Source organism: Manihot esculenta, chromosome 1, assembly GCF_001659605.2.
Source record: "Manihot esculenta cultivar AM560-2 chromosome 1, M.esculenta_v8, whole genome shotgun sequence".
Lineage (NCBI taxonomy): Eukaryota > Viridiplantae > Streptophyta > Magnoliopsida > Malpighiales > Euphorbiaceae > Manihot > Manihot esculenta.
The window spans coordinates 42,433,447-42,453,023 of NC_035161.2; the positions used below are offsets into that span (position 1 = coordinate 42,433,447).

Genomic DNA, 19,577 nt, shown 5'->3' on the forward strand with positions numbered 1-19,577 from the left:
AAAATTAAAATATAAAAATTCAAATAAAATATTAAATATAATATTTTATTATTTTTTAAATATAAATTAATTCTATATATGAAATAATATTAAATCTTATAGGTAAATGATATATTTAATTTAAAAAAAATACTGTTAGATATTCAGTCAACTATCTCAATAGTAAATTGATTTTGTTTTGTATTAATGATTATGAAAATTTTATAATAAATATATTATTTTAATTATTTTATATATGCTATTATTTTTATTAAATAATATCTTTAATATAAAATATTTATAATTATTACTATAAAATAACATTTATTATTATTGAAAATGTGAATTACATATTTAACTATTAAATTATTTATTATTAATTTTAATTTTAAAAATTGATCAAAATTATACTGAATATAAGCCTAAATTCAATTTATTTAAAATTTAAATATTTAAATTAAAATATAAAATAATACAATTAACTAATAAAAAAATAATTATAATAATATAAGTGACATATGAACTAGATAATTAAATTATTATATAAATTATTAAATTTAAAAATTTAATAAGACAACATAAGACGTATATATCCCTAAAGACATACAACATAAGACGTATATATCCTACAGCCTGCATGCAGGAGAGAACTGGACAGCTTTAGTACACTGTAACTTTGTTCTCAGAAAATTTATACTATTAGGTTGTAGTAATTAAGTTTGTTAAGCGTTTACTGCGGTAATCTTATTTGGTGGGGAAGTTCATGGAGCAGACAAGAGGGTAATAATGCAATGCCTTAAATGATAATAATCCTGCACTCTCGTGCCCACCCAGTCCATTTCTGAACCATACCAGTGCCTTGTATTGGAAAAGCTCCAATTTTCACGCCGTGGATGGATATGAGATACTACATAAATGAATATGTACTTTTGAGAGAGAGAGAGAGAGAGAGAGTAGATTTAAACATATATATTAATTGATACTGATAACACCAATTCAAGGATGAATATTTGAATATAAGGAGGGAAAAGGGGAAAAAAGGATTATGCATGTGTTACTTCTAAATGAATATTTCAGTGCTACTAGTAGTACTATCCACTTGAGAAAAACAGTGAGCTTGATGATGCAGAGGAAGAAGATGCAGTAGCTTGATATGGTATATGCCTGAAACAATCCAAAAACTTTCGAGGCGGCGATACTGCCACTGTCACCGAGGACGACGAATTATGAACTCCAGACTCGGGTGGTGACCCTATTTCATGATAAAATGAATATACAAACGTGAAGTTTCACTTAAGAATTTTAAAAATCAAGTCATGCATAGCTAATAAAAGAACGTTAACCAGCTTACTCGTGAGATTTTCTGAAGAATAATTACGGGCACTTTCTGCCGGTTGTAACTTGTGAGTTTCTTGATTTATCTGGTGCGATTTTCGGCGGCGGCGATTGTGATCGGCCAATCTCCTTCTGCAACTGCGCTTTCCATTATCGAATTCTGAAAGGAGATGAAATCTGGGAAACAATCTACTCGCTGTTAATTTAACATTTTTAGATATCTTCTAACCACATAATGGCGATTCTAAAAAAAAAAAAAAAAACTGCACAATACTGCTATGGTATTATCATGGCAAAACGGACACAAATGCCCTCGGGATTTCCACATGTACGGCATACCCAATCATTGGATACAAAAGCACAATTCCAGGGGCATTATCGTCTTGTGTGGAGTATCCGACCAAGTTCGGGCTTTAATCTTGTTTTGTTTATTGCCAGTCGCCAGGGATGATCATGCAGCAGCGTGAAAATATGAATGAATGTGGTGGGCGTTTTGGTCAATTCACAAAGCTAACGTAAAGTAGGATAATTATCATAATAATAACCACTCCTCCAAATACTGCCACGGTAATCGGAAGCATTAAGCAGAGGTGATTAACCAAACAAAAAACCAGGTACGTAAACGGAAACCCGAGGAGAAGTTTACGGACACAAATGCCCTCGGGATTAACAACATCCGCTAAAACCAATGATTGAAAGAACAGGGGCATTTGTGCCAATTCAAACACTTGTCTACCATCTTCTTGTCGAAGGCTATGAAATGTTAAGAGTATTCATCAAATGAGAATGAAGAAGACGTAAGTATGGGAATGCATGGAGAAGGCATTTACGAATTTTCTACAAACCTGCTGCACTGCTGGCAGAATCGCTGTGCCAACCCGGCCGCTATGACCGTTGACGCTTTTGAGTGAAATTCACAGACCTTGTGACGCCGATGATAGTGCTTGGCGTGGGAAAGATCGGCATTGCACCCCTCAGCTTGGCACCTGGGAGCATTTGACGAACCGGCCTCTACCTGTCTACAGCGCCGATAAAGGCGGTTCACGAAATCATCCTCTGCTGAAGAGAAGTAGGTCCGACCGCCCAAATTCAGACCTATCCTCGCCGTATAATCAGAGGGTCTAGAGACCTCCTCAGACTTTGGGACGAGGAAATATGAGGGAGCGGCTCCGGCAGGGTTGGTAATGGGGTCTAGGGAGAGGAGGGAAGGATGGGGAGGCGTGTAGGAGGAGGCAATGGCGTAGGCGCGTGGGTCATAAAGGGAGTTGACTTGATGTATTGGTGGGTGGTGGAATAAGTTTGTAGTTGGTTGGGGAACAAGGTTATCGTTGAATGACTGAGCAGCGTAATGATCGAAAATCTGGCGGTTTTGGGCTGGTCCTTCTGTAGGTTCGTCTCCAGAGAGCAGCATCATCGTTGATGGGCTTCCCCATTCGTATTCCAGCATTTTTGCAGCGAATCACAAAGGTTATTTTCCGGTGATGGTGGAAGGAAGCACTTCAATCTGTACGCAAAAGAGAATGAAGGGGGTTAAAATTTTAGTTAAATTAAAAACGGAGAAAAATAAAATCAGAGATAAAAACTGCAAAGGTAAATATGTCAGCTTTCAGAATAGATAACTGAGGAAATAAAAGCCGCTGGAAAAGCTTTGATTTTGCTGTTTGTTGCTCTGAAATGAGGTATTACTATTATTATTATTGTTGTTGTTTTCCTTTTTGAGAGGTGTAGGAATTGCTTTTGGGGACATATTGGCGTTGAAGACAGTGGAAACTCACCTATGGCAGTATGGAACTCAGTGAAGCAATGGAAAGGATGCGAATTTCAAAAACCCTAAATTTGCCATTTTGCGGAGTTGGACTGACTGTTGCTTTCTCCTCTTTATTGGCGTGCACATTAAGTTCTTCTCTCCATCTATAAGCTCTCTCTTTCTTTATTTAGCTGCCTACCCACTACTCTGTATATTTCAGCTAAGCTTCACCCCCTCCACTTTCTCTCAAAAGCCCAGCCTTTCCCAGCTCAGCTCTGTGTCTCTCTCTAGCGAGTCTGAGACTGGGAGCAGAGTTATGAGGCGGCTGGAGAAGAGGTGAAAAAGAAAAATACGATTTTACCCATGTGATAATTACCTAGTTGTGGAAAGGCCACAGTCGTGTTGGTGTGGATTTCTGTGTAATAAAGGGAGGAATGAGAAAATAAAGAGGGGAAGGGGAGTGGGTAGGGGATTTTCACTCTCTCGTCTCTCCCCAGCTCGCTAGGATTAAGACCCTTTTCTTTCCTTGCAGTTGCAGTAGTAAATGCTATAACCGCGTTGTTATTTTTGAGGTATAGCATAGGGTAAAGGGTAAAACCTTTTTGCCACGCGCTGTTCCTAAACACTCTGGGAACCACCGGCTATTTTGCCCTGTCCTGTCTAATTTCAGATTTTTTTTAATTCGATTAAATTCTTACATACATCACGTGTAATTTTCGTTTAATATAATTGTAACATATAATTTAAAATTAAATGAAATTTAATTGAAAAAATAGTGAAACATATATACTAATATGAAATTTTAATTTTTTATTAATTAATTATATAAATCAATTTATAACTGAATGGTGCAAGAATTTTTCTAATCATGATGGTCACGTGAGCTTCTGTTTCACAATTTCTACTGTGCCTTGCCAGTTGCCACTGCCAAAACAGAACTAAAGGTTGATCTATGTTTAGTATTGAATAAAAAAATTGAATTACAGTTGAATATTCGTTTTGGTGATATGATAAGATTAAAATTTTATAATCTTTAAAATTTTATTTGTAAAATTTTTTTAGTCTTATAAATTAATATTTAAATTTAATATTAAATATAAGGATTATGATTTTATTATATTATCTTAAACTCTTTATGGGAGGAAGTGCAGGTCACCTGTTTGCTGGGAAGAAGTGAGAGAAAGTGCCTTAGCAGGGCCTGAGCTAGTAGAGATCACCAGTAGGGTAGTGCCCATTATCAGAGAAAAGATCAGAACTGCTGTGAGTCGGCAGAAAAGCTATGTAGAATCGTCCTTTTTCTCATGATGAAGTATATGATGCTTTGCGCCTTATGTCTCCTTACAAGGCTCCAGTATCCACAAGCAGTTTTCCTTCAGAAATCTTGGTCTGCGGTTGGTTCACAGGGTTCTGCATTTATTATTGAGGTCTCGGGCAGGAGGGAGTTTCCAGAGGAAGTTAATGAAATGACGCTGACCCTTATTCCTAAAATTGCTTGTCCAGAATTTATTTCTCAGTTCAGACCAATTAGCTTATGTAAACAGTTCAGACCAATTAGTTTATGTAACGTGCTCTATAAGCTTGTTACAAAAGTGTTGGTTAACAGATTGAAAGATGTTTTGAGCTCTCTCATTGGATTGGAACAAAGTAGCTTCATTCCTGGCCGACAAATTATTGATAACATTGTGGTGTTTCAAGAAGTTTTGCACACTATGAGAACGTCTAAGCGATCAGGGGGTTTTATGGCGATTAAAATTGATCTTGAAAAAGCTTATGATAGACTAGATTAGGATTTTATTCAGTGGGTGTTGGGTTCTTACCACTTTTCCGATGCTTGGATTTCTAATATTATTAGAACATCTTCTATGTCAGTGTTATGGAATGGTGAGAAGTTAGAATCTTTTAAACCGACTCGTGGTGTGCAACAAGGCGATCCAATGTCTTCATATCTTTTTGTTATGTGTATTGAACAACTTTCGAGAATGTTTAAACAGCTTGTTCGTCAAGGCAGATGGAAGCCGATTCCTATCTCGAGTAATGGTTCGATGATTTCTCATCTTATGTTCGCGGATGATATGGTTTTGTTCGCAGAAGCTTCTGTGGAACAGTTGGATTTGATTTTATTATGTCTGACTGACTTTGCTAAGGCTTCCGAGCAGAAAGTGAATTTAGCTAAGTCTTCTCTTTATTTGTAGCCTTTTGTTGATAGTGATTTGGCATCACTTTTGTCTTCAAGGTCAGGTATTCCTTTGACTGCTGATTTGGGAAAATACTTGGGTGTGCCATCTATTCATGGGAGGATTTCAGTCTCGACATATGGCAGTATTTTGGATAAAATGAGAGGCAGACTTGATGGCTGGAAGGTGAGAGCTCTATTAAAAGCTGGACGACTAACGTTAGTTCAATTAGTTCTTAATGCTATTCCTGTTTTTGTGATGCGCCCTTTTACCAGTATCGCTTTGCAATGAAATGGAGAAAATATGCAGGAACTTTATTTGGCATGGGAAGGATATGAAGCCAGCTGTACATCTGATTAATTGGGATACAATGTCCTTGCCGAAGCGGTTAGGTGGTCTTGGCATCAGAAATATGCAACAAATGAACCAGGCTCTATTAGGGAAGTTGTGTTGGTGAGCTTATAAGAATCCGCAAGCTTTGTGGGTTAGGTGTCTTTTCAATAAATATGAGTCAGGTTTTGTTCATTGGGAGGTCACTAAGCCAGCTAATAGTTCAGTCAGTTGGAAATCTTTTTGTTATGGTTTAGAGCTACTTCGAAAAGGGGTAGTTGTAGATGTGAATAATGGGATGCACACTAGATTTTGGCTGGATGATTGGTTTTCGGTTGAGCCTCTTTGGAATTTTGCACTCAAACCGTTGATTGAGTTGAATATGCAGGTTTGTGTTCGATATTTCTGGATTCCTAATGTAGGCTGGAATTGGGACATTTTAAATTCTCTTCTTCCTACTGATGTCCTTTTATATTTCCAACCAATTACTTTAGTTGATGATATGTCGTGTTTGGATGGTTTTGCGTGGAAGCATTCTTCTTCTGGCTTATATACAGTTAAGTCAGGGTTTGATACGTTTTATTCAGAAGTGTCAGGATCTAATGTGGATTGGCAAGGGCTATGGAAGGTTAGGGTGCCACAGCGAGTTCTAGTGTTTTTGTGGGAAGTGGCATATGAGAAAATCATGGTTAATGTTTAACGTCGAAAGCGAGAATTTATTGATTATGATTTATGTCCTCTTTGTGGAGTTGCAAGTGAATCTGTTTTGCATGCTCTACGAGATTGCCAATATGTGAAATAAATTTGGAATTCCTTTTTACCTACCAATTTAGTTTCTCCATTTTTTGATATTTTGAATGTGCCTTTATGGCTATATACTAATACAGAAAAAGTAGGGTTATTGGCTAATGAAATACCATGGGATGTGCTTTTTAGTTCGGCTGTTTGGTGGTTATGGAAACGAAGAAACTTGTTGATTTTTAATGAGAATAATGACCAGAATACTATTGATGTGTCCTTTATTCAGCTTCAAGTAAAAGAATATGTTCATGAATGGAGGTTTTCGGTGCAGGCTGGGTCTGGATCGACAGGCCGGTCTTTGAAGTATGTTGGGTGGAAGCCGCCAGAAACAGGCTGGGTGGTAGTGAATTCCGATGGTAGTGCATTGTTGTCAGCAAGAAGGACAAGTTGTGCAGGTTGTTTTCGAAACAATGAAGGTAGATGGCTTTTGGGCTTTCAACGGTTTTTGGGCAATTGTGGAGCAATGGAATACGAGCTATGGGGAATATATTATGCTTTAGTATTAGCATGCGATTCAGGGTGGAAGAAGATTGAAGTTCAAATGGATTCTCAACTCGTGTTAGATTTACTTGCAGGTAGAGGTGCAGAAGTTTTTAGAGTTGCTAATTTGGTGAGGAATTGCCGTGATCTTATCAATAGAAGCTGGGAAGTCAAGATGGTAAAAATTTACAGGGAAGCAAATGCGGTAGCGGATCGTTTGACTAGTTCAACCATTGGTGATGATTTTAATTTGAAAATTCATCAATGGCCTCTTGTTACTATTAAATTTTTATTGAATGCTGATAGGTTGAGATTTTCAAGGCCTAAATTAATAAAATAAGGGCTCTATCCCTCTTTTTGAAAAAAAAAAAAAGAATTTCTGTTTTTTATTCTTTATATTTTTATTGGTTTACAAATTAAAAATAAATTTTTATTATTTTGATTTTAAAAATTAAATTTTATAAAAATCTATTTAATTTTAATTGATCGTAAAATAAGAACAGTATTTAACACAATTTAAATTTTATTATTCTATTTTATTTTTTTCACAGTTTTGGTGTATGAAAATTACAATTTTATATCTGAAAATAGAAAGGGTGAGTGGGTTTTGGTGAATAGGATGGAAAAGGCAGTGAAAGTGAAGATGCACATCCCTGTAGGTTTCCTTAAAATGAAGCAAAGGGGTTTGGTTCATCTCGTTTTCGTATAATTGTAAGGACTAAGGAACAACACCACTGGGTGGGCTGCCATGAGTGTCAAATCAGCGTTCTCTGAATCACTCCACTGTTCAATTTTAACTTCTGTCCAGATCTCTCATCTGTCAGAAGTTCATGAGAGAAAAAAAAAAAAAATCAAATATTTGAATGCAAAAATTAGGCTATTAACAAATCATATCAAAATATTTGAGACTGTATTAGAAATAATGGATTTTCAACTTACATTATTCAAATGAGGATTTAGAAAAAAGGAGTACGCTTAAAGAGGGCGGTGTCGAAGCATGGCCCTCGGCCTTGATTGCTTGCTTCATGCTGTTTTCATTTGTGAGACAGCAATGTATAATTCGATTTATTTAATGCCTCCGAATAACCTTCTTATATTATGAATATATGTAAGGTCTGCTGAACACATGATAAATAACATAAAATAGTCAATAGATGGTATAATTGGGCGCTAATTCAATAAGGTATCTTTTTTCAAAGTAGATCAGATTTTGGTTGTATTTTTTAAAAGAAGAAATTCCAAATCATTACTAGCATATTTTGGACATACCCAAAGCTCACCTAATTGAGCTCTGAATGACTTAAGTTTTCATTTTGATTAATCATCATGTGGTGGTACAATTCTGAATAAAATTGAAGCTGGGCCCTAATTAGTCGTGGACCATTTAGCACCTAAGCATGTACTGGCTTCCGTTGTAAATAAGACGTAAAGAGAAGGGCATAGCAGTAAAATAACATAAGAACAGAGGTGGAGACGAGACGAACGTATCGTCAATGTATGATGTATTATTCGGTCTTGTAAGTAGTTTGTTTATATCGAGCCTGTTGTTTGCCTACTCGCACGTCTCCGCCAAACATATACTCGCTAGCGGAGAAAGAGGTTAGCTGGAGTGGATAACTACAACAGTACCCTTACGTGACAGGATTGAGAACAATGTAGCGAGTGTTGAAGAGGTTTTAGAAAGGGACGAGTGTGAAGAGAGACGGGAGACGGGAGTCGACACTCGACAGTCCATAGTCCAAAGAGGCTGGTGGCATTTGGTGAAAGTCTGACACGCACATTGACTCCTCTGTACGGAATGTCTAGTCACAGACTTATTTTATTTATTAATAAGAAATACTATAAATTTATTTTACTTTTAATAAAAATAATACTTCTTACCAAATTTAGGCTTTTAAATTAGTTTTACTTTGATTCAATTCATTTATATTAATTAAAACAATTACTTTGATAATAATATCTACATGTTTATGGCATTTATATATGTCATACTTAAGTTTAAAATAGATTTAAATACTTAGAAAAGAAATTTTAATTATCTAAAATAAACAAAGTGAAACTTAGCATTAACGGCGTCTGCTTGAAAGAAGAAAATAGAATTCGATATTTTATTTTGATGCTGCGTTCAAATGGTTTTCTTCTTTTCACATATATAACTACGTAGACTTGCCCGTCAAACGGACACATCAAACGTCCGTCCTTTCCGCATCCCTTCATTTTATTTTCTTCTTTCTATAAACCAAATGACATCGACAAGAAGACGGTGTGAATTCCCCATAACTGAAGTGTAGAAGTTGTTTTGTTCCATAATTTCCATTCCCCCCCACTCTTTCAAAAATCTCATTTAACCCCAATCTAAACCCACAAGTGAGGAGTCATACTCTATTAAAACTATAAGCTAAAGCTCATGGATATTTTTCAATAAAAAGCATGCTCATAAAAGGCAAAATCACCTAAAGGTATCAAATACAGAATCTGTAAAAATGGAAATTGACATATCCATAAATGAAGAGAACAATAACTGTTTTTCAATTTGGGAAGGCAAACAATGAATCCCTTAATGCCAAGAATCATCCAAAATTTTCAAGAGGCACCAAGAAATAAGAGCACATTTGCACCTAAAAGAATCGCAACACAGTGAAAATGAAAATGAATTGCCATAGCATCTATGCTACCCATCCGTCTGCTCTTAGTCCCTGCACATGCAAATAGATAAACCTATAACAAAAGTATAAATGTAGCCAGTAATCTACACGCCTATAGGATCCAGGCCTTGTCAACGTCTAACACCGTCCAACGAAACAAATGAGCAATGCAGCACTAAAATTAAAAGTGCTATGCAGGTCTTAGCATCTCCAACAAAAATACACAATCAGTTTGTGAATCTTCGCGAAACATTTTTGCCCCAGCTATAGATGTACAATGATTGCTTATGAATATAGTTGGTATTAAGCAGGGTAAAGAGTGTCCCCTATTTACTCTTTACAAGTCATGGTAGCGGTGTAAAATTCAATGTATTTTCTGTTAATTTCAGATGCACCCCTATATTGAGTCTTCAGCAGATACCATCATCTACAAATAGTAAAATTAGCGAGTTGCATGATAAATATATTAAAGTATACTTTGGCAGCTAATAATAAACTTTTGTGTAGGAAAACAAACGAGGCATCTAAACCAAGCTCCTAGAGATTTATCATGCAAATGCAGACAGAATCAATCACGAATTGCAATATTATTTACTTATTACTAGTGCAAGCTGCAAAGTCATATCAATGTTCTTGAGAAAAAAAAAAGGGACACAAATGCAAGAACGAAGGAGGGCAACGTGAAACAGAAAAGGGGGGAACATGTTTCATATGTCCACCTTGACCATGTGGAAACTTTTGGTAAAATGGACCACTTTAAAACAAGATGACAAGGGTCTTGCGTTCAATATCTTCTTCAACTTCCCAGGTCATTTATTCTGTCAGGCAAGACTTACTTAGGTTTATCTGTTAAGGTTATCAGAGATCTAAGCACTCCAGGACTAATCTTGTCAGCTAGAGCACCTTTTTCTGAAATAATAAAAGACTTCTCCTTTACATAGCTTTGTAATTTTTTAGCCTCATAGTCAAGTCGTTCTTGATCTGCATAGCAACAAAGATAAGATTAGAGGAATTTGACATTCAAAAACCATAAACTTCATGGAGAGAACTTCAATACAGTAATGCTTTGTCTCGATAACAAAAATTGCAAGGAAAAGGAAGAGAAATTAAATGAGAAAAAGAGAAAAGAAAATAAATGATATTACTTTTCTACATGCATTCTTTAGTTACATGCAAGAAAACAGAGAAAATAATCTTCATTTCTTCATTTCCCTTGGTTCTCTCCAAATTGGGTAAAATGTTAGGTGGCTTTCCTAGGAAATTGGAAAATAAAATTTCCTTTCCTTTCTCCTATATTCCCTTCCCCTTACTATCCAAAATGACTGAAACTCTCTTTTCAATTCCATCAAAATACAGCACAAATGATTCTATTTTCTTTTGAGAGGAACTAATACGATTTAGGTTTAAAAAATTGTTGTTTGTGAATGTGGTGTATTTTTTGGGGGGAGCCTATGCTCAGATGGTATATTAGAGAGAGATACTGATGAATGCTAGGGTCTTCTCTTCCCAGTGCACAAAGCTCTTCTACTCGCGAGGGTTTGAGTTTAGGGTCATCTTTTAGCAGACTGTTTACACAGGTCCGCTAATGAATGTCAGTCTATACTACTGAACATTAATTCAATTGAAGTTTCAACAATATACAGTGCTTTCTTTTGCTACCTAAGATCTGTAGCATTCTACAAACAACACTTTCCATATATATTTCTTCTATTTCTGCCTACAAAAGATGTTCATTTTCTCTGCTTTTGCCACAGTGAGTCATCTATTTAAGGTCAGTTACAGAATAGAGGATTGTTCAATTCAGTCACCTGAGCCATTATGAATCCTTAAGCGGGTAACACATCAAAATCTGGCGATGATTCAACTCGTGCTTTAATATCCAAAGGCTTTGCTCAAATTTCACCTTCTTAATTATTGATATTTTAGGTAAGTTCTTTATCTCTTCCAAGTTCCTTGAATTCACCATCAATAGCCTTGCTTTATTAAACTTGGAGATATTTGGTTACATAATTGATGGCGAAAACACACACACATTCAGTTCCCTTCCCTCAGACAAGTGTTGTACTCAATATCTAGATGTTGACACTACTTAAAGAAAACATTCAAGCCATTCTTCTTGGCTTCATGCAGGCAAAGGAAGAATTTGGTCAATTAATTTTCAGAAGGGGATAGACCCCATGAAACCAAATAAAATAGGGAATGTCTACGAACCAATCTACAAATTTTAGATGAAATATTAATATGATCCTGAATTGGACAATTTGATGCAATATGAAGGGCCACTATCTCATTGTAGGAGTTGCTAACAGAAGCATACCTCCATAAGCTTTCTCATGATGTTGGTGATAGTCTGGATTATTTGTTAAGACTATTAAGGTTCTATATTTCTTTTCCTGGCTTTCCTACTGAGAGAAGGGGGGAAACTATAATTTCTTTTCATTGCCAGCAATCTTGTTTCTGCTTAAGGGCATTACTATGTGCAATGCTAACGTCTCAATTTATGATTGCATAGATCTATGCAAGTTTGTGAGCGACCACCTCATGCAAAACTGTGAATATGTAGAGGACAATACCCAGAACTCTAATTTTTACCCCCAGTTCAATTGGCGCATAGCAGATTAATGGCTTTATTTAACAAATTCCTGAAAGGGCAGTATAAAATATACAAACTGCCCAACTCAATCTGAAAATGGGGGAAGTTGAAATCTCCATGTCAAACACGTGTTGTATAGTAGTTCCAGAAATATCTCAACTACTCTGCAAAGGCACCTAGACCAAGCACTATTTCCAACTGAACGCACATTCCATATGTGACAATACATCAGTTAAAGTGGTAAATTGATCTATGCACAGTTGTAATCTATCAAAATTAGAAGTTCTAGAGAAAACCTCTCTCCAATATGCTATGAGCGGCATGAAATGGCATACTAGCAAAGACATCAGTTCCTTGGAACATCATCCATGTGCGCTCATCTGAGTCATGGTTGCCGCATGTTGCACATACCTCCTTCACCAAAGGTTTTGATGCAGACCTCCCAATATCCTTCATGATTGATTCATAGGGTGAAGGAACACTAGTTTTTGTTGTCCGAGCTCTCTTCCGCAGCGCTGTAAGTGCTTCCCTGTTCCCATTTCTAGTTTTATCATTTTCAATCACCTGCACATTTACTGCTAAAGTTACCTATAACATAGCATCTGATTAACATCTATTAGCCATATGCTATCTTAATTCTAATTAAATTTGACCATGCAAAGCAGCTTAACAGGCTAAATTAAATACAAACTTAAATTTGACAAATATGTTGCCATTCAACTTCTTACAAACTTCCGTATCTTCCTGTAGCTTCAATTTTCTGCCCTTATTTTTTCTTTTGTCAAACGGGCAAAGGTTATCAAAGTGAATCATATAACTCCAATGGAGAATTTTCTTTTCCCACACATTTTGCCAGCGAGCAACAAACTTCTGAGATGATTAAGTTAAAGGGTATGGAACCTGATGCCGGGCTAAAAGGAGGAGCTCAGCCTCGGTTTCAAGCTCAACCAAGCTTTGCTGAAATTGCTTCATACTCTCATCCATCTTTTGGATGCTTATAAGAAACCACACCTGAATCTATCATTTAAACAGGTAAGAAATCTAGTAAACCCGAAGTCATGCAGCATAACTATTTGAAACAAAATACATATCGAATAACATCATTGACATACCAAATAACATCATTGACATACCTCAGGAAACCCTAATTAACAACTATTTGAAACAAAATACAGCACAATTTATGGTTTCAGGGCATTAAAATCGCTTACAAAAAGCCCATACAATCAAAGGGAAGCAAGGGAATCTGAAACTCTGGGATCACATATCCAGAACAGGTGCGCAAGAATTATTTAAAACTAGCTTACCTTAAAGAGTTAATAAGATAACACTATTTACCTACAACAATTCAGTTTCACAAAAACTCAAATTTTTATTACAAAAACTCAGATTGATAAAAAGATTGAAAACATAGAGACCAATCATGCTACTAGACCAAACACTCATAGTTTTGCCCTAAAATCCCACTATTTTTATTAGGTGAATTCATATGACTTTTAAGTATTTAATCATTTTCATTGAACCCCCAAGCCCAACTGAAAATGAATGTGCTAATTATTGCCGGAAGTGTTTGACTTGTTAGTAGAGCCCTCTACATATCAAGTAAAGGTTCCATCATCGGCTAAATTAACAATTAGCCCAAACTCATATTAATTCAATTTTTATTATTTAAAGAAAAGAAATGTAAAAAGGTCTACATGTGTTTCATAATTCAGTTCATTATTTATTAACAGGTTAAAAATAAACTAAGCCATGATAATTAGCGGGATTAAATTATTATGGGATACAATTCTCATTCATTTCATTTAGGCCCCTAATTGAAAGATATATATTAATCATCACATAGACTATTTAGTTTGCCAGTAGGGCCCCTACCCAGGAACCAAATCAATAGACTATTACAACCCATATTAATTTAATTATTGTAAGATTAAATAAACCCATTTGATTATGCACATATTCATTATTTACTAAAAAGCTGCAATATAAAAAAAATAAATAAAGCAAACAACATAATTATCAGGGGTAATTAAATTACTATGAGTTCCAATTTAATACCTCCCGATTACACCCTAATTGAAAGATACATGTTAACTGTAGCCTAGAGAGTCCAACTCATCAGTAGAGCCTCACTCAATCAACCAAAGTCTCATCATCAGCTCAATTTAAAAACCAACCATAACTCATTAATTTAATTTAATTATTAAAAAAAAAAGACTACTATTACTCATGAATTTGCTGAAAATTTGGCAGAACCTTCCTTGTATTTCAGTCCCATTTTTAACAAAACTCAACCCGCAAAAGTGCCATCCTAGCCTGCACAATTCATAAACATCTCCTTCCTCATCTCCACACCGTGTTAATCCCACACCCTTCATTTTATTCATTTTCACATAATAATTATTACATATTTAAAAATTCACTCAAATAGAAAATAAAAGGACATGCTGATATTAAGTCAGAGAAATAAATGCTTTAACAAAGTAATTAATTTTTATAAAAGGTAATGACACTACCTAGATCAAAGCATAAACACAATTTTTTTTTTTTTGCTATAATCTTAAATACCCTAATAGCAAAATAACACTGTTCTACATTTTGTACAATCAGGGAACACAAATGAGGTAGATAAATAAATGAAAATAAGGAAATAAATACACAGATTGAAAACTACTGTCAAACAGTGAAATTAACGCGTTTCCATATACCCAGAACCACAAGCATTCTTTCAACCTCCCAACAGCATGCAGTCTCATTTCTGCTCTGAACAGAGGAAGCAAGACCATTGCTGTTCAGGACATATCTAACACGTTTAAAACAACACAGTACCACAAAATATTTTAGCCGAGATTAAACATGTATCCATAGCACCACTGCACAGTAAACTCATCCACAGAAAACATCAAAGGACATGAAACTGATATGTTGCAAGGATACACTAATAATCGTTTAAGAGGACTACAAACACGAAAACTAAAAAACAACAAACTGATAGACTCAGATTTTGAAGAAATTGATTTACGAATGCAAAGGATTGGCTTATACCCACACCGAATCAGAGTTTCAAGGCTGAGAAGAAGAAAGAGCTGGGTCCACGAGGCAAGGATGCACAAGTGTGAAGAGCGATGCTGAAGCTTGGAGTGGTGTGGTGCGATGAAGGAGCTGGCGTGAACTCGGGTTCAGCTGGTACTGCTCGCTGTCTGCTCCGATCGCTGGTGGCCACCGGCTGTTGAGACACGAAATCGAGGGAACAGATGGTGCGGTTTGGGATTTGGGTTCGGTGGGAGGCCTGGTGGAAAGCAAGAGGCAATGAGCGAACTGGATTGGAAGGAAGGCGACAGATAGGAGTTTGATTCTGCTGGGTCCTGTCCAAGTGTGTCTCGATGGTTGGAGGGGAAATTTTTGGCTCGTTTGAGTGAGTATCGAAGGTGAGGTCTGGTTCTGTGGTGATGTGTGTGCGTGTCTCGGTGGTCAAGGGAGATGGAGAGGCGTTTAGGGAGAGGAGATGAGACGGAGTGGCGGTGAAGCAGGTGTCGTTTTTGGGGGACAGAAAAAATCTCTAAATTCTATTCGGCAAATCTCAAATTGCTCTCCAAAATTATCCCTACGTTGTTTTTTTTTTAACAAAAATTACAAGGGGATAGAGGATTACCAGGGAATAGGAGATTAGTGATCGAGAAAATTGAATTTGAAAATTTTCAAATTCATCCATGTATTTAGCATCAAACTATATCAGTTTTTTAAAATTATCCCATTGAACCGTAAGATATTTATATAGGGGTTTAAAATCCTAAATCCAATAGTGAAAAATTAAAAAGAGATTAGAAGGTTAGGATTAATTTAGAACAATTTTATTTTATCTCTTTTTATCCGATAGTTTAGATGTGTTTTTACCAAAATTGAGATGTGCACATTATTGTAACAAATTTATCTAATGGTTAAAAATAAAAAAGTATTACAAAATCTAAAGGGGTATGAAAAATAAAATGAAATTAATTTTTTATCTTTTTATTTAAAAAAAATAAAAGTTAACATTAAAATATTAATTTAATAAAAATTAAGGTAAAAATATATCATGGGAGTGTTAGAATTAAAGGGTGAATGATTAGAATCTAAACACTAAGATGACGATCTCAATTTTTAATTTTTTAATTGTCCGGATAAAATATAGTATCTAGGCCACATATCACAGGAAACCTGTGGGATGAATTCTAACAGCAGCGTACTTAATTTATAAATAAAGGAGATTTGAAGCAAAATAGGGATTTGGATCAAGAGAAAAATGGAACATAACTTCAAACATTATTGTAATTGAGCTCAGACAACACTCTCCTCTCGACTTGCAAGATACAATTCCCTTCTGATTTCCTCACTTTTCTTAGTTGCCAAACAATAGATTAATGGTTCTAAAAAAGCAAGAGTTTACCATCGAATTACAGTCGTCGGTAATTCACACCCATTAAGCATCATAGGTAATTTTTTCTATTTTCTTAAAAATTACATACGACTAAGGTGTTTTGCAAATTTTAAGCTTAATATATAAATTTAAAATGTTTATTTTCTTAATTTAATCTTCTTTAAGATTTTTATGTTTTAAACACATTTAGTCGTCATTTAAAAAAAAAAAAAAACACATTTAGTCGTAAATAAAGTTTTTCTATTTTCTGAAAAAATTTTATATCTTAAATTACTTAAAGACCGACGAGATCTTCAGCATTTTGCAATCACCATGTATCATCGGTCATTTGCACCCCATGAAACAAAAGTAAAATTAGATGACCTCAAGAGTGAGAAAAGAGAATGTTTAGAAGCTTATTTTTCATCACGCATTATCTAATTACAAAATTACAAATGGTTTTCACTTAATTTCTATTATTCATGGATGTGGAGAACCTCTTTCATTATTCTCCTAAAATAAAAAGGAAAGCATTTTCAATTCAGACATGAATAAGCCAAGGATTTCTCTTCCATTAGCTCTTTTGCTGTTGCATCCATCTTTTCCCTTGAAAACTCATCAACCTTGAGCCCTGTCATTGCAACCATCAGAGAACTCAGTGCTCTGAAACTTTGTCTTAAAAACCGATTACTAGGAAATTAGCAATGAAATAAGTGAGCAATTATTCAACACCATGGATATTAATTGATCATGGTGGGACATACATGATATTTCCCACAATCAATAGCTATCATAAAGCCCATTATATACATTGCATGATTGCGTTATAAAATTTCTCGAAACAAGGAGAACTCACCTTGGACTATAGACCACTTTCCTCCTTCGCACGTAACAGGAAAAGAGTAAATAAGACCGGATTGGATCCCATAAGAACCATCAGAATATACTCCCATAGAAACCCACGTTCCCTGAAAAGCAAGATTCATAGCAAACAAAGGAGAGAAGAAAAAAAAAAAAAGAAAAGGTTCAAAACACTGTTTGCGTTTGCAAGATCAAATGATGTTCAAGGTAACAAGAATTCACCTTCGGTGTGCCTAGAACCCAATCACGTATGTGATCACAAGCAGAACTTGCAGCAGATAATGCACTTGATAGCTTTCGAGCTTTGATGATCGCTGCACCCCGTTGTTGAACTGTGGTGATGAAATCTCCGTTTAACCTGGGGGAAAGATTGTTAGCCATTTTAGATTTGGACTAAAATTGATATGATCAGTGCCAGTTACCACCCTACCATTTATCATCAGCAACAAGTTCTCTGACAGGCTTCTCTCCGCTGCTGGTATTGACAGTAGCATGATTGACATCTGGATACTGAGTTGAAGAATGATTTCCCCATATGATGACATTTTTCACATCACTAACTTGAACATTTACCCTTTCTGAGATTTGGCCTAATGCTCTATTATGATCGAGTCGAGTAAGACATGTGATGTTTTTCTCCGGGATTGAAGGTGCAAATTCTTTCAAGATAAGGGCATTGGTATTTGCTGGATTAGCCACCACTAGCACCTGCATAACAAAAGAAATGAAACTGCATCAACATAACGTAAGGAGAGTAATTAGGTGTCAAAAAGCTTAATTTCCCACCCACCTTGCAATCTGCAGCAGCATGCTTCTCCAAGGCTGAAGCCTGAGCCTTATAAATAGATACATTTTTGGACATCACATCCTTCCTCTCCATTCCTTCTTTTCGGGGAAATCCACCAACCATAACCGCTATATTGACACCCGTACATGCTTCAACAACATCAGTAGTAGCGAGTACTCCTGTCCATATAAGATACATGACAAGATTCAAGAATCATATATGTATATATATATATATATATATATATATAAAAGCTGAGAATTATGAAATCTAGCTTAAAACTATAAGGGGTACCTTTAAGCAGAGGAAAGGCAGCATCTATCAGCTCCATTTTCACCCCTTTCAAGGCCTCAGCTGCAGGTTCAATATCAAGCATGTGTAGAATTACTGGCTGATCAGGGCCTAGCATGACACCCCTTGCAACCATCGGAACAATCGCATAGCCTATTTGTCCTGTACAAGAAAACTAAACTAAATATAAGAATCATATGCTCACAGCCAAAAAGGTTCAAACCCTAGAGAACACTTCAGAAATTTGTCCAAATCATTGTAAAACATAGAATCAATTAATTATATATAAGATCGCCGGCCCCATTGTGAAGAAATGACGCTCATTTTGATCATGCAACAAAATACAGTATTTAAAAAATTGTTAAAGGGAACAACATTATTGAACGAATAGAAGAGTACCGGCAGCACCAGTGACCAAAACTCTAACTGGGTCTCTCGCCATTGCTGCGAATATTGGCTGTCCAGATAGGAAATGTGGTCTAGAGATGATGGTGATAAAAAGGGGGAAGAAGGTTATATATATGAGAAGTGATTGAGATTAGTAGAGGAGGTCAAGAGGAGAGAGAGAAACGTGTCGCCATGAAAACTACGAATCTCCATTTTTAATGCATATGCTGATTGCTCGGAAAACGCCCTATTTCTTTGGATCCATACAACAAATCTACTTGGATATCCTCGTAAATTAAGTTTTGGAAAAATTACCTAATCTCTTAAATTTAAAAAATATATTAAAAATACTAACTTCTGTTTTTTATTTAAATATTTTAGTAATTGATTACTGTAATTTTAAAAAATTTAATGTTTTTTTAAATTATTTAAAAATTTATTAATTAGTTCATATATTTTAAAATTTTTTATAATATTTAACCTTAAAATTAATATAAATTTAATTAATAAATTTATTAAAATATTTTAAATATTTTAATAAATTTTCATTAAATTTTTATTTAATTTATAGAGCCATATTTTAAAAAATAATAAAATAATGATAATATTTCAAATTTTCACAATAAAATATTAATTTATTATTATAAAAATAAGAAAAATAAATTAGTCAATAATTATTACCAATAGTTTTATAATATCGAATATAAAATTAATATTTTATTATTCAATATTTATTTTAATTTTGAGCTAATTTGATTTAAATATGAAATT

The 19,577-nt window shown here is 35.1% G+C and overlaps 3 protein-coding genes across 9 annotated transcripts; all 3 read right to left on the reverse strand.

Annotated features, from left to right (window-relative positions):
• Window positions 1-933: 933 nt before the first annotated feature.
• On the reverse strand, window positions 934-3,581 carry LOC110616561 (squamosa promoter-binding-like protein 8). 3 transcript variants are annotated; one of them, XM_021758970.2, is made up of 4 exons: window positions 3,090-3,576; window positions 2,160-2,818; window positions 1,331-1,503; window positions 934-1,231 (listed from the first exon to the last, which is right to left on the reverse strand). In XM_021758970.2, exons 2-4 carry the CDS (start codon window positions 2,759-2,761, stop codon window positions 1,071-1,073), a joined length of 936 nt encoding a protein of 311 aa, XP_021614662.1. In that variant the 5' UTR covers window positions 2,762-2,818; window positions 3,090-3,576; the 3' UTR covers window positions 934-1,070. The 3 variants fall into 3 exon arrangements, with proteins under 3 accessions (XP_021614662.1, XP_021614671.1, XP_043805934.1); XM_021758979.1 differs by having other exon boundaries at window positions 1,331-1,491; window positions 3,090-3,573; XM_043949999.1 differs by lacking the exons at window positions 934-1,231; window positions 1,331-1,503 and adding an exon at window positions 1,542-2,067 and having other exon boundaries at window positions 3,090-3,581.
• Window positions 3,582-9,323: 5,742 nt separating this feature from the next.
• Window positions 9,324-15,699, reverse strand: LOC110616571. 5 transcript variants are annotated; one of them, XM_021759013.2, is made up of 5 exons: window positions 15,136-15,699; window positions 12,985-13,095; window positions 12,381-12,648; window positions 10,328-10,472; window positions 9,324-9,542 (listed from the first exon to the last, which is right to left on the reverse strand). In XM_021759013.2, exons 2-5 carry the CDS (start codon window positions 13,066-13,068, stop codon window positions 9,536-9,538), a joined length of 504 nt encoding a protein of 167 aa, XP_021614705.1. In that variant the 5' UTR covers window positions 13,069-13,095; window positions 15,136-15,699; the 3' UTR covers window positions 9,324-9,535. The 5 variants fall into 5 exon arrangements, with proteins under 5 accessions (XP_021614705.1, XP_021614689.1, XP_021614697.1 ...); XM_021758997.2 differs by having other exon boundaries at window positions 12,985-13,101; window positions 15,134-15,699; XM_021759005.2 differs by having other exon boundaries at window positions 15,130-15,699.
• A 1,174-nt stretch (window positions 15,700-16,873) lies between these two features.
• LOC110629152 (malate dehydrogenase, cytoplasmic) lies at window positions 16,874-19,061 on the reverse strand. The gene is made up of 7 exons (XM_021776070.2): window positions 18,819-19,061; window positions 18,423-18,581; window positions 18,132-18,307; window positions 17,772-18,049; window positions 17,564-17,699; window positions 17,337-17,448; window positions 16,874-17,111 (listed from the first exon to the last, which is right to left on the reverse strand). The coding sequence occupies exons 1-7, from the start codon at window positions 18,859-18,861 to the stop codon at window positions 17,017-17,019; spliced, it is 999 nt and encodes a 332-aa protein (XP_021631762.1). The 5' UTR covers window positions 18,862-19,061; the 3' UTR covers window positions 16,874-17,016.
• Window positions 19,062-19,577: the final 516 nt, after the last annotated feature.

What these genes read in the sequence shown, in the direction of transcription:
- LOC110616561 (XM_021758970.2), bottom strand. Translation starts at nt 2,761, where the DNA reads ATGCTGGAATACGAATGGGGAAGCCCATCAACGATGATGCTGCTCTCT. An exon ending in TTCTGCCAGCAGTGCAGCAG is followed by an intron (nt 1,504 to 2,159) that starts GTTTGTAGAAAA and finishes AACAGCGAGTAG; the next exon opens with ATTGTTTCCCAGATTTCATC. An exon ending in TTCTTCAGAAAATCTCACGA is followed by an intron (nt 1,232 to 1,330) that starts GTAAGCTGGTTA and finishes ATCATGAAATAG; the next exon opens with GGTCACCACCCGAGTCTGGA.
- LOC110629152 (XM_021776070.2), bottom strand. Translation starts at nt 18,861, where the DNA reads ATGGCGAGAGACCCAGTTAGAGTTTTGGTCACTGGTGCTGCCG. An exon ending in TGCCTTTCCTCTGCTTAAAG is followed by an intron (nt 18,308 to 18,422) that starts GTACCCCTTATA and finishes TTATATGGACAG; the next exon opens with GAGTACTCGCTACTACTGAT. An exon ending in ATGCTGCTGCAGATTGCAAG is followed by an intron (nt 18,050 to 18,131) that starts GTGGGTGGGAAA and finishes TTTGTTATGCAG; the next exon opens with GTGCTAGTGGTGGCTAATCC.
- LOC110616571 (XM_021759013.2), bottom strand. Translation starts at nt 13,068, where the DNA reads ATGGATGAGAGTATGAAGCAATTTCAGCAAAGCTTGGTTGAGCTTGAA. An exon ending in TCCTTTTAGCCCGGCATCAG is followed by an intron (nt 12,649 to 12,984) that starts GTTCCATACCCT and finishes GTAAATGTGCAG; the next exon opens with GTGATTGAAAATGATAAAAC. An exon ending in TCATAGCATATTGGAGAGAG is followed by an intron (nt 10,473 to 12,380) that starts GTTTTCTCTAGA and finishes GTTGCTATGCAG; the next exon opens with ATCAAGAACGACTTGACTAT.